The 15988-nt window shown below is 42.6% G+C and overlaps 1 protein-coding gene across 5 annotated transcripts in view; it reads right to left on the reverse strand.

Annotated features, from left to right (window-relative positions):
- Nucleotides 1-1170: 1170 nt before the first annotated feature.
- Nucleotides 1171-15988, reverse strand: part of Atf7ip2 (activating transcription factor 7 interacting protein 2) — a 72538-nt gene continuing 57720 nt past the window's right edge. For 3 of the 5 annotated variants that reach the window (XM_076577885.1, XM_076577887.1, XM_076577883.1), the window contains one exon: nucleotides 12423-12658. In XM_076577885.1, the coding sequence (XP_076434000.1) occupies nucleotides 12564-12658 (95 nt within the window). In that variant the 3' untranslated portion in view covers nucleotides 12423-12563. Of the gene's footprint in view, nucleotides 1691-5747; nucleotides 5813-11248; nucleotides 11562-12422; nucleotides 12659-15988 lie in introns of those variants that run through there. The other 2 variants (XM_076577886.1, XM_076577882.1) reach the window with 2 other exon arrangements.

The following is a 15988-nucleotide window of genomic DNA, read 5'->3' on the forward strand; positions in this document are numbered from 1 at the left end:
TATATATGTGTATATATATATGTGTGTATATATGTATTATATATAATATATATGTGTGTGTATATAATATATGTGTGTGTGTATTTGACATGAGAGCAGAAAATAAAATAAAAATATGATGACTTAAATGGTGGTGCGCTAACATTTGAGAGGTAGAAGCAGGAGGATCAGAAGTTCAAGGTCGGACTGGTGAGATGTTTCAGCAGGTAAAGGTGCCAGCTGCCAAGCCTGGCCATGTGAATTCAATTCCTGGAACCACATGGTGGAAGGAGAGAACTGACTTCAAGTTATCCTCTGATCTTCTCAGAAACACTTTACCATGTACCATCACACACACAAATAAATGTAGCAAATTTTTGTAAAAAAAAAAAAAAAAAAAAAAAAAGTTCATGGTCATCCATGGCTATGTGTTGGATTAGAAGCCAGCCTGGGATACATGAGGCTCTATCTCAGCACACATACTCATAGAAAAAAAAAAAAAAAAAAAAAGAAAGAACTATAATGCCTTGATTTAATATTGTGGAGCCAAAAATACTTTTATAAACATGAAGCTCATTTCATAGTTAGAAATTTTAAAAACGCACACCAATCCTCCAATGTGGTATTTGCTTCATTCTGGGCTGCTAAACCCTCCTTCCTTCCCAAGGGCCACCTCACAGGTGAAAGCATCTGATAGCACACAACTCAGGCCCGGCATTTAAATCCTCTCGGGAGGTGATGGGGGTGATGAGCAGCGCTGATGAGTCAGCAATGGCTGCCTCCACTGTCTCCACCTCCACCCTGCTTCGAGTCTCTGTCAGGTCTGAACCTTCTGTAACATGCTCTGAGGCTCTATGGGCTGTGTCCTGGACCCCGGACAACTCGTGTTCGACACCTTCTGCTCCTGTCTTGTTGCTTGGTTTGGTTTGATTTGTGTTGTGTGGGTTTTTGTTTGTTTGTTTTTGAGACAGCGTATCAATTAGATCAGGGTCCAACTCTATGCAGCCGAGGCTGACCTTGAACTCTACTTCCCAAGGGCTGAGATTACATGTGTGCACTGTTGCACCTGGATTTGTCTTGCTTGATTTTTCTCTGGGAAATGAGAATTTTCTCATTTTTTTTTCTGTGATATGAGAGACATTCTGTTTGCTTTTTTTTTTTTTTTTTTTTTTTTTTTTTTTTTTTTTTTTTAATCAAAGGCATTTAACCCAATGAGGGCTCATATGTCCTTCTCCTTTGTGACAGTTAGCCACCTGTCAGATTGTGACACTGAGCTCCCAGCCATGACATGAAGGCACCGCCTATACCAGTGATAAAGACACTTTGACTTGGTGTGCTGCTGTCGGCTGTGGCTTGCACTTCCTGCCGGAACAAATCACCTTGCTGAACTGTTTTTGCTTCGTCTGTGTGTTCCTTTGCTTGACACCAGCGTTCTCTTTTCCAGTGATTTTGAGGCTCCTGGGATTTCAAACACACCTGGGGATGTTCAGATCCCCTCCCTTGGGGGAGGCACACCTAACCCTTGTTGCAGTGACCCCCAGGATCTTGGATGAATGACATTCTTTTGGATCACTAAAGATCCCAAGACAGAAGTTTCTCAGCAACTCAGGGAGGGCCAAGAAAATGCCGAGGCAACCAGGTAATTCTTGTGCAGGAGACCAAGGTAGGAGCACAAAGAAGGGCCAAGTCCTTCTTGGCTGGTCCAGTCACCCTGGAGGTAGAATAAGAGAGAGTCAATGAGATGTATATGTATGCAGTAGAGTCCCGAGCGTAGTTCTGCCAGTGTCTTGAGAGGTTTCTGACTGAGAAGCACCTAACAGAGACCCCCACCCACTCACCCAATAAGGGAGCGGATAAAGCATTTGGAATCAGAGTATAAGAAACTTCTGTTGTAGGAGGTTGACTCTGGTTATCAGAGTGTGAAAACCTCCCTTAGGAGAGGTTGAACCTCTGACAGCTTAGCTTTCATGAAGCCGGAATGAGAAGTAATTTGAAGGGGAGGGGATCTCTGAAGAAACAGACTCCCCAAGAAGCAGGCAACTCCTCTGGCTGGCCCAGAGGCTCCCCACCCCGTTCAGTGTTCACAAATCCATCTGGTCTCAGCCCACATCATTCTTGGGTGAACAAAATGGCATCAAAGTCACTTTCTCCTTCCTGTTTCTTTGCTTTACTTTTTCCTGGCCCGCATGCCTAGACCTCACCTCCTGTCTCCTACATCCACGGGGACTTATGCCCTGCTGGGGGATGGGCTCATTTGATCATGGAGCTGAGCTCACCGTAAGGGAAAAGTAACCATGTTGCTTTGTTACCATCTTGGCAGGGTAACCTGATCAAGGTGGAGCTGGCCCTGTCACTTGGCCACTACCTTGATTAGTGATATCATCAAGATGGTGACGATCATGTGACTTCACTGCCATCTTGGTTAATGGACCACATGACATTAACCAAAATGGTGGCACCTATAAAACTTCCTGGTACCACTGAGCTCCTAGGGGCTCACCACACACTAGAACTTCCTGCACCACAGGCATACAGTCACACACACACACACACACACACACACACACACACACACACACACACACACACACCGGTCCTCTTCTGTCTCCTTTCTGTGTGGTTTTCACTATGCGGGATGCCTGATGGGATCATGGGATGGACAGCAGGAGAGACTGCAACCTGGGCTGCACTGTAGTTTATATCAGACGACTGAGGCAACTTCCCAATAGATACCAGACTTCCCAGGTAGATTTTGGTTTTCCTTTTTTTCTTTTTAATTTTAGCACATTGCTTCCACATGATGTATTTCCTAGTTTCTAGAGAGAACATAAGATCTTTCCCAGCCCATGTGCGTCCAACACTAGCCAGCTATCAAAGCGAGCTGACACTTTGAAATGTAGATTTAGAGAGCCCCTGTGAATTTGCAGCAGCCCAAGGAGAACTTGGAAAGCACAATCCCAACTGGAGCCCAAAGGACAGATCAGCAGGTGCTACACAGCTGCCACCAGGGGGCGCTATTGCTGGCTCGTCATGCCTGCTCCTGCCCTGCATCTCTGATGTTGTAACACAAATCTTAAAAGGTCTTATTAATAAAAAACTCAGAGCCAGATATTGGGGTGAATACTGAAAGATCACAGAAACAGAAAAGCCACAGCCACCAACTATTACCTTACCAACTCCACGAATCCTCTGACTGAAATCCTCAGCCTCAAGAGCGTGAGTTCCTGTTTCCTCACACCTTATATACCTTCCTGCCATATTATTTCCTGGGATTAAAGGTGTGTGTCCTTCCCAAGCAAAGACATGAGATCTCAAGTGCTGGGATTAAAGGTGTGTGCTACCAAGCCTGGCCCTGTTCCCAGTATGGCCTTGAACTCAGAGATCCAGACAGATCTCTGCCTCCCAGTGACAGGATTAAAGGTATGTGTGCCACCACTGTCTGGCCTCTATGTCTAATCTAGTGGCTGTTCTGATCCCCAGATAAACTTTATTAGGGCACACTATTAGGGTACACAATCCATTGGGGTGCATAGTTCATCACCATAAATGTTCTCTAACTGGCTGGAGTATTCTTTCTCTTCTCCAGATGTTTCCTCTGTCTTTGCCATCTACTCCTCTTCCTGCTCCACCAAGCCCTGGCTTTGTTTTTAAAGATTATTATTATTATTATTATTATTATTATTATGTGTGTGTTTGAATTTACCACAAAGGACAGAGGGGTGCTCTACCCAGCTGCCTGGCCTGCGTACTAGGAGCTCAGCTCTGCAAGAGCCGCAGGGACTCTGAACCCTGAACCATTTCTCCAGCACATCCCACCTTGCTTTGTTTTTACTTTTCAGTTACAGCTTTGTGGGCAGAACATGCTGACACCCCCACCCCCTTTCTAAGCTCTTTAACTCCTCATCGTCGGTTTTGTTGTTGGTTTATTTTTTGTTTGTTTGGTTTTTATTTTTTAAGACAGGGTTTCTCTGTGAAACAACCCTGGCTGTCCTGGAGCTCACTCTGTAGACCAGCCTGGCCTCGAACTCACAGAGATCCAGTTGCCTCTGCCTCCCAGGTGCTGGGATTAAAGGCGTACGCCACCACCGCCCAGCTCCTCATAGTTTAAAAGGCTTCCTTGGCCAGGTTCTGTTGGCTGCTGTAAATATCAGTTTGCTTCTCTTTCTCTTTATGTGCTGCTGGCACTCATTCAAAACTGGATCAGTCAGGGTTTTAGAGGGGCAGAACTGATAGAATGGAAACTTCCTCCTCATATCCCTGTGAAGGGATGGGGACTGGAGCGGGAGAGATGGCTCAGCAGTTAAGAACATTGGCAGCTCTTCCTTAAGTCCTGAGTTCAAGTTCCAGCAACCCCATGGTAATTCACAACCATCTATAGTGGGATCTGATGCCCTCTTCTGGCATGCAGGGATACATGTAGATAGAACTCCATATACATAAATAAATCTTTAAAACAACAACAACAACAAAAACAAGAAACAAAACAAAAAGTGGGAACTGATAGAATATAAACTTCCCCCTCACGTCCCTTTAAAGGGACAAGACTTATAGAATATGTACAATATATAATGTTATATATAATATAAGCTTATAAGCTTCTCCCCACTTATCCCCCACACCTCTGTCCAGGTTCCAGTCAAGGCCTTCCTTTCTTCTTTACACCTGGTTATTTTACACATCGATCCCCCAGTGCACTTTTGGGGTCTGTTAGCTATGCCCATTGGAGGAGTACCCTGACTGCTATGCCTGAGTACTTCATCCAGCTGGGGAAGCCAGGCTGGTCATTGACCCAGTTCCATAATGGCAGGTAGAGTTACTCTGGGGGGAGAGGAGAATTTTAAAGATGTAAAGAGAAACATTTTTTTTCCTCTCAAAGATAGTTAACCCAACAAATGCCCTTATCTCCTGAACCCTCTCCCACCCTTCCCCTCTACCAATCATGTCAGAGTGTGGAGTTCCCGTTGTGAGGTGAGGGGCGCCATTGCCTGTGTTAGGGATAAGAGACAGAGGCCATCTTGGTCTACAGTCCTGCTTGCTATCAGTGCTGAGGTTCTAGCACGTCCTTGAAAAAGCCTTCCTGAAGTACTTTTCCGCTGTCCACCACTGCCAAGATTGCTCTTTCCCAACAGGTGGGCTCATGTTGTCATCCCAGTGTGACTGTCCTGGCGGGGGAGGGGGGCGACTCTCAGATGTCACAGATTGCAAAAATGAGAAAGATGCTGCTGCCACCTGGTGGTCATTTGCCAGAATTGTTCTCAGGCTGGGGACAAAAGTGGGGAGGCTAAGTCTACTCTGTACATGGATAAATATGAAATAAGGGTGTGGCTCAAGGGTTAGAGCAGGAAGCCATAGGTCCAATCATAGCACCACACAAAACCAGTGTGATGTGGCTGCATATCAGGAAAACAAGGGGTTGGAGGCTGTGCTGTGTGCATGAGACCCGTAAATAAGCCCATGTGAGTTTTGTGTCTCTGATCTTGATCTGGGAGAGGCACATTTTCTGTTTTCAATTAAAATATCGAGCAGAAAGGACAGGGTGCTGCACACCTGTAATCCAAGTACAGGGGAGGTAGAGGCAGGAGGATAATGAATTCCTGGCCACCCTGGTCTCCAACTCCAGTTAAAAGTTCCTGCCTGCCTTCTCACTGTCCTCACAGACCACAACTCTGTACAGGGCGTCTTATGTGCACTTCCTACTTGTCCTAGGTCTGCTGTAGATGGTGGGCTCTGGGAGAGCAGAGCCTGCCGAGTGTTCTCCACATCAGTACCTGGTACAGCATCTGGCCATAGATGTCCCATAATCCCTTAAATGAATGACTCCGTAGATATCTCTCTGAAAATTAAACAGATGGGTGACAGTATAGCTTAGGTTGCCTGAGCTGTGAATGTGTGTGTGTGTAATGTGTGTGTCTCTGTGTGTTATGTGTCTGTGTGTGTCTCTGTGCATGTGTGTGTAATGTGTGTCTGTGTACATGTGTGTGTCTCTGTGTGTATGTGTCTGTGTGTGTCTCTGTGTGTATGTGTCTGTGTGTGTCTGTGCATGTGTGTCTGGGTATATGTGTGTCTGGGTATATGTGTGTCTCTGTGTGTATGTGTCTGTGTGTGTCTCTGTGCATGTGTGTGTGTAATGTGTGTCTGTGTATATGTGTGTCTCTGTGTGTATGTGTTTCTGTGTATATGTGTGTGTATGTGTCTGTGTGTGTCTCTGTGCATGTGTGTGTAATGTGTGTCTCTGTGTATGTGTGTGTCTCTGTGCATGTGTGTGTGTGTAATGTGTATCTGTGTTTATGTGTGTATCTCTGTGTGTAGCCAGAAGTTTCTCTGGTCTTACTGGCCCCCACGGTCGGGATGAGTCTCTCCCACCCATGTCCCTCAGCTGCTTGGTCCCAAATAACACACAGAGAATTATATTATTACAAATTGTATGGCCTAATGGCTCAGGCTTATTGCTATCTGGCTCTTACAACTTAACTCAGTCTATTTCTATTCATCTATGCATTGCCACATGGCTTCCTAGCTTACTGATACTTTCACATCTTGCTTCTCCTGGCAGCAGCTGGCAGCATCTGCCTCCACTCTCTTTTCTCCTCTATCTCCCTTGGATGATTTTCCTGCCTGGCTCCATCCTGCCCTGCCATAGTCTAATGTAGCTTTATTTATTAGCCAATGGGAGCAACACATATTCACACCATACAGAAAGACATCCCACAGCACTTCCCCTTTTCTGTCTAATCAAAAAGGAAGGTTTTACTTTTAACATAGTAAAATTACATATAATAGAACAGTTATCAAGCAATAATTACAGTTATAATATCTAGTCTATTTGTATTTGAAAAATTTAAAGAAAATATTCTATCATCTAGCCTATATTTGTGAGTCTAAAGTTTCATATCTAATTTATCTTTTATCATAACCAATGAAAATTATAACTATCTAGTCTTCAACTACATCAAAGACCTCAGAAGGATATAATATTACCTAAGTTAACAGGAAGTGCATTGCAAGCAACTTCCATAATTCTAGAAATGACAGAGACATCTGGCTGCCTGGACAGTCATCCAAAGTTCCTCTGTAATGTTGGGGCATGTATCTTCAGCTTTGGCAAACTTTTCAGTGAAGCAGAAATTTGAAAGATTGTCTCACCTATTGGCAAAGTTCATCAGTGGCTTCTCCCTGTGTCCTGCAAAATGTCTGGCAGTCTCCTCTGTGAAGCAGGAAACTTAAGGACCATCTCTCCCTGTTTTGGCAAAGTTCAGTGGTCATATTCCCCTGGGTCCTGCATGTCCAGTTTATATAACATACTATCAAGCTGTCCAGGTAAGAGCAGTTTTTTTTCCCAAATGACTAACTTTTGCCATTAAGAAAGCAAACTCCATATGGAGTTTCATTGATGCCCATCATCTTCTCTGAAGTAGATTGGTATTGCCAGGAGCAGACATGTCTCAATGTCCAGAAAAGTTCTTAAAATATTTTAAATGCCATATTCTGTAGGTCTTTGAAGTGTTTGAAGATTACCTAACTGAAATATATCTGTGTATACCTAGAAAACTTAACTAACATGACTATAAGTTTGATTATCATAGATGACTAATTATTAATCTGTATTTCTTAATTATACATTACAATTTTAAATGAGTTGCACAAACACAATACCTTAAACAAGAGTAGAAATATATATACAGTATAACAAAATTAAATTTGTATCAGTAAACTAAAATCCATAGAAATATAAAACATTTCAAAAAAATTTAATACTCTTTAAAAGTAGATTCAATAATCTACCCTTTCATCCTAATATCTATATCCTTTTTCTTCTTTAGAAAGAGATCTCATTCATAATCAATCCCCTTTAAATAAAAATAAACATTTATAAACACTATTTTGGGAATTTGGACATAGCTTCTCATACTACTTCCTGCTGGTTGGGGCACTGGCAATCTTATGAGGATTCTGAGAAAATTAATAATTACAGTTAAATCTTGGCTGCAGTAGTCTGTGAGGCTATATCAACCTTTCAGGGAGTCTTGGTTGATCAAACCATATTAGCCTAGAAGCAATCCATAGGTTCTCATCTTCTATGGAAACAATCTTCTCCAAAGCAACATATCCTTAGACACAAATTTTTAAATCAAGATACCCTTAAAATATATATATTGGTTTAACTCAGCAACTTTTACAATCAAATGTCTTTCTCCAGTTAAAAATCCCAAAGACAACACAATCCAAACTCTCTGTGTAATTTCCATCTTTATGTGGCTTATTATATTTTTATATATTATTCTATTTTTAAGACTTTATTTTTATGACTATCTATATCCTTTCTCTTCTCTCTCTCTCAAGTCTACATACCTTTTTTACACATGATGTAAACTGTTTAGAGTTTTATTCCATCTGAATCTGTCTTATTGTGAATCTACAATCCTTCTCTGGCCAGGAGAAATTTTAAACTGTTAAGCTGTGAGATGACTTTGGCTGTTGACTCTGCCCCCCTCAGCTTCCCAATATGGCAGAGGTATATTTATCACCAGCTCTGGGATCCATGCTCACTGATGAGTCTGGGAAGCAGTGGGTCTATGCCTCCATCCAGCAGAATGTAGCCCAACACCCCCCCCCCCCTATTTTTTCTGTACTAGCAAAAGGTAAATCCAGTGCACTGTGTGGCTTGGAAATACCTCTGTGTACTCTCCCCTGTTCCTCCCTCCTCCATCTTTCCTTCCTTGCTCCTTACTCCTGGCTCTGAGAAAACTCTACAAAAGATCTGCCTTACCATCTACAGAATCTCTGCCTTCTTCCCTTCTCTCCAGCCATAGGCTCTGTCTATCATCTACAGAAACTCTCCTTGTTCTCTTCTCTCTGGCCATGTGGCTCTGCTCTGCCCAGGAATTCTGCCCCAGTCTTTACTGCACCTGGTTATGCAAAAACCTCCTTTGTTCTGAGTCAATTGCTCTGGAATGCCATTTCCCTGTCTGGGGAAGGGAGGACTGAGCTTCATTTGCACGAGAAACAAAACTATGAATCTACAGCCCACCTGTCTTCTAGGCCCAGCAGGGGTGTTAGTTACCTAGTGGATCAGCAGTAGGTCTGAGAAACTTAGTTGTTTGCCAGTATGGCCTAGTAGTATATGGGCACACAAGAATTTCACAGCAGAGGACAGCTGATATATATTAATAAGCTAAATAACGGCAAATATTCCTTGATAAATGGCTTCTTCTAGAAGGACACCTCGGTCAGTCAAGGTATAGCTTATTATATACAGCTGAATCTCTATACTATATTCTTGCAGCTCACTGCATTCTCTACATACTCCAGGGGCTGCAACCCTTTCCTCGGGCCCCTTCCCCTTGGAGCTACTTGCTCTATCTCCCCTTGTGTCCTCCAAAGCCTGTACATTGTGAGTTTCCTTGCCTTCCCTTAGGAACGCCTGTGACTTCTCTATGCTCTCCTGGCTGCTATGATATTGGAGTCCTCCCTTGGGTGGAGTTTCTGCTTGATCCTCCTTGTCCCTATGGCCACAATGTTCTGTCCCTTAGCTGCCTAACCCTCCCTATGCTGGAGTTTGTTCCATAACTTTCCTCCTTTTCTCCTCCAACTTAGAGATTTTCTTCTTCTTCTTCAAAAAAAAAAAAAATTATTAATTCTTTGAGAATTACACATCATGCACCCCAATCCCACTCACCTCCCAGTTCGCTCCATATCTGTCCCTCACCCCTGCAGTGTGCCCCCTCAAATTAATTAAAAACAAAACAACAATAAAAAACCCACCTCACTTCTCCATCTTTCCAACACCTCTTCATCCTAGTGGCATTAGGAGCTGCAGTGTGTCATGCAGTATACCTTTTTGTCCAATCACCCTTAAAATGTTCATTGATCTGGCTCAAGGTCCCTGGCACACCATCACTGGACCCTCACCAAAACTCCTCATGGACATCCTGCTGTTGTCCCAAGTCATGGAAATCCTGCAGTTATTGTTCCACAGGACCAGTCCCTCCATGTACCCCAGCAGGTCACAGATGGGGTAGATGTTAGGGTGGGCCAACCCAAGGCCCAGGACACCATGGCCTCATGTGGCAGCACAGGCTGCCCAGATTGGCAAGGCCCTTGGTGGCAGCATAGCCCTCAGACACCAGCATGGTCACAGGTTGCCACCCTGGGCATCCATGTGGCCTTTGGTGGTACTATGGGCCACAGACAACAACATAGCACCTGGCTGTGGAGGGACCATAGCAGCCTGGGCTTGGATGTTACTCTGGTTAACTGTCTAGTAGTTTGGTCTTAACTACCCCTGTCACCAGGATGAAATCTGTTCTGGCTGGTCTTTTCTGTTCCCACATTGTAGGATATGTGGGAAGGGGAGCAGAATGGAAGGAGGAGCAGTTGCCAAGGAGCCAGTGCTACCTTTTTTGGGGAAGGGTAGAATTCAAGTGATATGAAAGGAATGGCCCATAGGCCTGGCTTCCCTCAGGTCCATTCCCAAATTTCATTTTATTTGTTCTGGAGGTGATGTCTTAGCATCTTTAAAATACTATTCATAGGGTTGGGGAAATGGCTCAGCAGGTCAGTGTTTTTTCTGCTCTTGCAGAGAACCTGAGTTCAGTTCCCAGCACACACATGGTGGCTAATGGCCATCTATGACTCAAATTCCAGGAGATCTGTCACCCTTCTGGCCTCCCCGGGCACCAGGCATACATGAGCACTTACACAAAGGCAAACATTCATACATGTAAAGTACAAAATTTTAAATTCTATTCAGATTACATTTGTTAGAAGGTTTAGTTCTGTAGGATAGCTGGGTAGTTTTACACAAAACACCACGAGAACAGATATTTAAAGAGCTAGTTTGAAAAATAGTCATTAGAGTCAAATTTTCATGAGTTTAATTGTAAAACAAAGATCAAAACTTCAGATGACAAAGACTTAAGACAGCCATGGCTAGCTAGTCTTGCAGAAATCTTAGTAGCCAAAAAGCAGCTATTTCCATTGCATTCAGTACTTGAAGAAAAAAAACAAACAATTATGACTGACAGCATGTGTTAGGACTCCCAAGGTATCCTCATTCTCTTCCCAGGCATACATTTGCACTCTTGTTTCAAGTTAGAGGATGACATAATTTGTCAATAACATTTTAATGTACAAATCTCATTTTAATTTTGTTTTCTAAGAATACAAAATGTTTTCTAGATATTAGAGCATCTGTGTCTACGATACACTACTAGGTGGCCAGTATTTAGTCCTTGGGATGGCAGTGTTTGGGATGTCTAATTAACTTTATTCCAAGGGGATGCTTATGATATAGTTAGGAACACATGCATGCCACTGGACTGATGGAAGGGTTAGTGTCATTAACAATTCTTTTATGGAACACGAAATGTCCATTCTAGAAGAATGTGTACTTCAGGAACATAAATCCAGTCAACACACAATGAAGTCAGCAACAGTCAGCACTGCAGTACACGAAAGTCCTTTCGATATGAATTCAGCTTCAACTTCTGAAGTGAGAATTGGAATATGTGGCTTGATGGGCCTCCAGAACTTCACATTCACAAGCTGTCCAGACTTGATTCCTGATGTCAAGTGCACCTCAGCTACACAATGAAACATGCAATGAGTCAATGCCAATAGATGGCAGCCAGATCTGAGATAGTTACTACTGGGCTGCCTGACGGTGGGTTCCATCAGAATGGTACACAGACCACAGAAACATCAAAATTTGTACTGGCCAATTCACATGTTCAGTTATGTGTGATGCAAAGTTTGGATAGAAAAGAGAACACTGGCGGGCTGGAGAGATGGCTCAGCAGTTAAGAGCACTGACTGTTCTTCCAGAGGACCCAGGTTCAATTCTCAGCACCCACATGGCAGCTCACAGCTGTCTGCAACTCCAGTTCCAGGGGACCTGACACCCTCACACAGAAATACAGGCAGGCAAAACACTAATGCACATGAAATAAAATAAATAAAAAAGAAAGGAGAACTCTAGGTAGGGATACAGTTCAGTGATAAAACATGTTGAGGCCCTGGGTTTCCTCCCCAAGCACCACCCACACACCCACACACACACACACACACATACACACACACCACATACAACACACACACACACCACATACAACACACACACACACACAAACACACACACACACACACACACACACACACACACACACACACACACACACTTGCTGGGTATAGCAGCATACACCTGCAATACCAGCACTGGGAGGTTGAAGCAAAAGGATTAAGAGTTCAAGGATATCCTTGACTACATGTTAAGGCAAATCTGGACTACATCAGTCACTTTGTCAAACAACTAACTAATTCAAAGAGCACATAGTGATCACTTTGCACATATCCAACTCATGCCTTTAACTCTCAACTTTTTTGTAATATTTAGGTTTAGACACACAACTCTATACATTTCTAGTCATAGCTACACAGGACATTCATTGTACTAGAATCACTGTAGAATATTTTATTTTGAAGTTGTCTTTTCAAGGCTGTGACATGGATATACACAGTTATGCAGCCCTGGTTCTGACTCTGCAAGGTGGTGGTGAAACCTTTACTGTTGTCATGTCTTGAGAGACTCAGTCTAGTTCTTGAAAGATCTCACTTCTGTACCCTGCAGCAGCCTGGTCCTCCTCTTCTAGGGGATGTTCTGTACCTGAAGGTTTTCTTTTTCCTGGAATTCAAAGCGACTACAGGTTTAGAACAATGACTTTTCTCTATGCCTTCAGTCAATATACAGGAGACAGACATACAAAATGAAGGCAGAGGATCCATGATTTTATCCTGTGTTTAGTTACTCCAAATGGTCCCCAATGAGAAATCAATACTTCTGTTTCAACACTTCTAAGTCTATAGACCATACTGTAAGAGAGAATAAACTTTCTCTACTCTTTCTGACTGGAGCCTGCTAGTGCAAGGGGACTAAAGCTGAAGTCACAGCCTCAGTCACTCATGTTCTCATATACATATGGAAAACAATGTGGTGGTTTGAATAAAAATGCCCTTCATAGGCTCTATGTGAATGCTTAGTTGCCAGAAGTGCAACTGTTTGAGAATGGTTAGGAGGTGTAGCCTTGCTGGAGTAGGTGTGGCCTTGTTGGAGGAAGTATGTCACTGAGGGGTGGGCTTTGGGGTTTCAAAAGCCCATGCCAGGTCTAGTTCTCTCTCTCCCTCTCCTCCTCTCTCCCCTTCCCCCCTCCTCCTGACTTCTGCCTGTGGGTCAGGATGTAAAGCTCTCAGTTACTGCTCCAGTACCATGCCTGTCTTCTTCCTGTCATGATAATCATGGACTAATCCTCTGAAACTCTACGCAAGACCCCAGTTCAATGTTTGTCTTTAATAACAATTGTCTTGATCATGGTGTCTCTTCAGGGCAATAGAGCAGTAACTAAGACAGTCATTAATTAGCTTTTCCTTATTTTTAAAATACTGTGGGTGCAAAACTCCTGATTAGACACTTATGTATCTGGGGTAGGGGAACTGTAGTTAAGGCACAGTAAGAGCTTCTTCTTGTTTGGAAGTATGATAGCAAAAGCTTAGACTGTAGGAAACAATATTATGAATAAAATGATGGTCTATAAAAGTGATTTTGTGGCTGATGGGGGACTGAGGGAGTCAACCAGGGATTTAGAAGAAGGTTGACATTAGTCAAAATTTGTGGGAGGGGTAAAAGGAAGGGTGGAAAAATAGACTAGGCTGGCCTTGAATTTCTGGCCCTCCTGCCTCTACCTCCAGTGTGCTGGGATTAGACACTTATTTTATGTAGTGCTGGGGATCAAACCCTGGGCCTTGTGCATGCTAGGCAAGCACTCTACCAAGTGAGCTGCATCTCTGACTCTGAATTTAGTTAAAGTGAGTGATGGATGTCACAATAGTGAACTTTGCCTGGTATTGATTATTCAAAATTAGAAGCAGCAAGAGTGAAAAAGGAAATTTATTTGGGTCTTGGAAATTGTAAACAGAATGACCAAGTGCTCCCCAAAGGCTTGGGTTGCATGGGACTTTTAAAGAAAAGAAATAGAAGACTCCACAAGTTGCAAGAAAAGGAAGTTGATGGACACAATAAAGTTATCTTGGCACTTGGCTATACTTGATGAATTGCTAGGATTCTAGGTGCCAAGTTTATTCTCAGCAGTTATAGTTCTAATAAAATGGCTTCATGAACAATAAAACATTTCATACTGAGATAAAAGGTTTTCTTGGAACAGTTGCAGCTACATCCTTCACTGTTAAGTTTGTGGCCTTTGCAAAGTCTCTAGACTTGCCAAACTTTACACCAAATCTCACAGCTTTAAAAATTTATATTCCGAAACCCTGCTCAACAATTTACATGGTCAGGCTGTGGCTTAGGCTATTCCTGAACCTTAAGGTTTCCTGGTTCTACTCTGAAATGCTCTTTAAATGTTGTTTTTCAACGTAATTGTCTTCTAGACTCATCTTTACTCCCAATCATTTAATTCTCCTTCTAAAAGAGACCACCGGGGCTAACAAGATGGTTCAGCAGATAAAGTGCAAGCCTGCCAACCAGAGCTCAATCTCTGGAATCCACAATGGAAGGAAACTGACTCCTAGAGAATTGTCTTCTGACCTTCACATGCCAAAAGGCCTGGCATGCATGTGCCCCGACTCCTAGTAATAAATTAATTTTCTTTTAAGTAAAAGAAGACCCTCAGCTTTGATCCTGGCTCTTCCTGTTACAGAAAGTCTTTTTGAATGCATTCTCTCCTTACCTAAGGCCACAATTGTTTTCTGCTAGACATAAGGGATTTTATTATATTAATCTTTCTACTTTTGAATGTTTGGTAATTTATATGACAAAAATAAATATAATTTGATGTTTGAGGAAAGTCACTAAAAATAAACAAACAAAAGAAAAAGAAAAAAAATTCTTTCAGACAAGCAGAATTCCAGTAGAAGGAAGGGAAGAAGAAAAATAAGCAAGCAAGCAAGCAAATAAAGAACAATGACCAGAGAAAATATCCAATAACATGTTACCGATAAGGCTCTATACATGTCAGTAGCCACCATGAATGATGCTTAAAGAATCTATTAGAGTAGTCAAGATCAGCTAACTCAGATGCTACAAAGACCCAAGAACACTAAACTTCTGGTACAGGTGCTTTGGAACTTTGGGAGATCTGAACTGAGAGACTCTGGAGGTCTGATGAAGTACTCTCATTATTGTTGAGCAAACATTTAGAAAGGCAAAACGATTTATTCTAGGGTGTATGTTGAATGAAAGCCAAGGGCCAAGATCAGTGGTAAGAGTATTTGCATCAAATGCACAAGGCCCTACAGATTCAATCACCAATACTACTAAATACAATCAACCAACTGATCAATCACCCAATTACTAGGAAAATCTGAAGTCAAACCTCCTCCCAACACTTATGATACCTGTTTTTTCAATAGGACAACTTTAAGATTAGTCTCAGGATCTGGGTGTAATGACAGATGCCTTTAATCCCAGCACTTGGAAGGCAGAGGTAGGTGGATCTTTGCGTTCAAGACCAGCCAGTTATACTGTGAGAGCCTGTCTGCAGATAAATTAATCAACCAACCAACCAATCAATCTAGAGAGTAAATACTAAAAGTTTTCAATCAAATATTTGGACCCCATGGAAGCAGAGAGAATAGTGGTCACTAGAAGTGAAGAAGAGTAGAGAGAGCAGCATTAAGAGGTTTGAAAATAGACAGGAGCAATGTGTTCCAGTGTTGTTCAGTACAATGGGGTGACTGTGGTTTGTGACAACTTATTGTTTTTTTATGAATGTTTAAGGAAATGGAGATGCCAACTAACTACCCTGACTTGCTGATGTACACTACATAAATGTATCAAACCATCACACTATACTCCATAAAGATATGTAATTACATGTCAGTGAAAATTATGAGGTGATACAAGAGTTCATTAGAATTAAAATCTTGCCTCACCTCAGCAATGAGACCAGCATTGGGGACAGCATTGGCCATGCTCTCCTGGAGGTGTGGGATTCTATAGGAA

The sequence above is a fragment of the Peromyscus maniculatus genome, chromosome 8, assembly GCF_049852395.1.
Source record: "Peromyscus maniculatus bairdii isolate BWxNUB_F1_BW_parent chromosome 8, HU_Pman_BW_mat_3.1, whole genome shotgun sequence".
Classification (NCBI taxonomy): domain Eukaryota; kingdom Metazoa; phylum Chordata; class Mammalia; order Rodentia; family Cricetidae; genus Peromyscus; species Peromyscus maniculatus.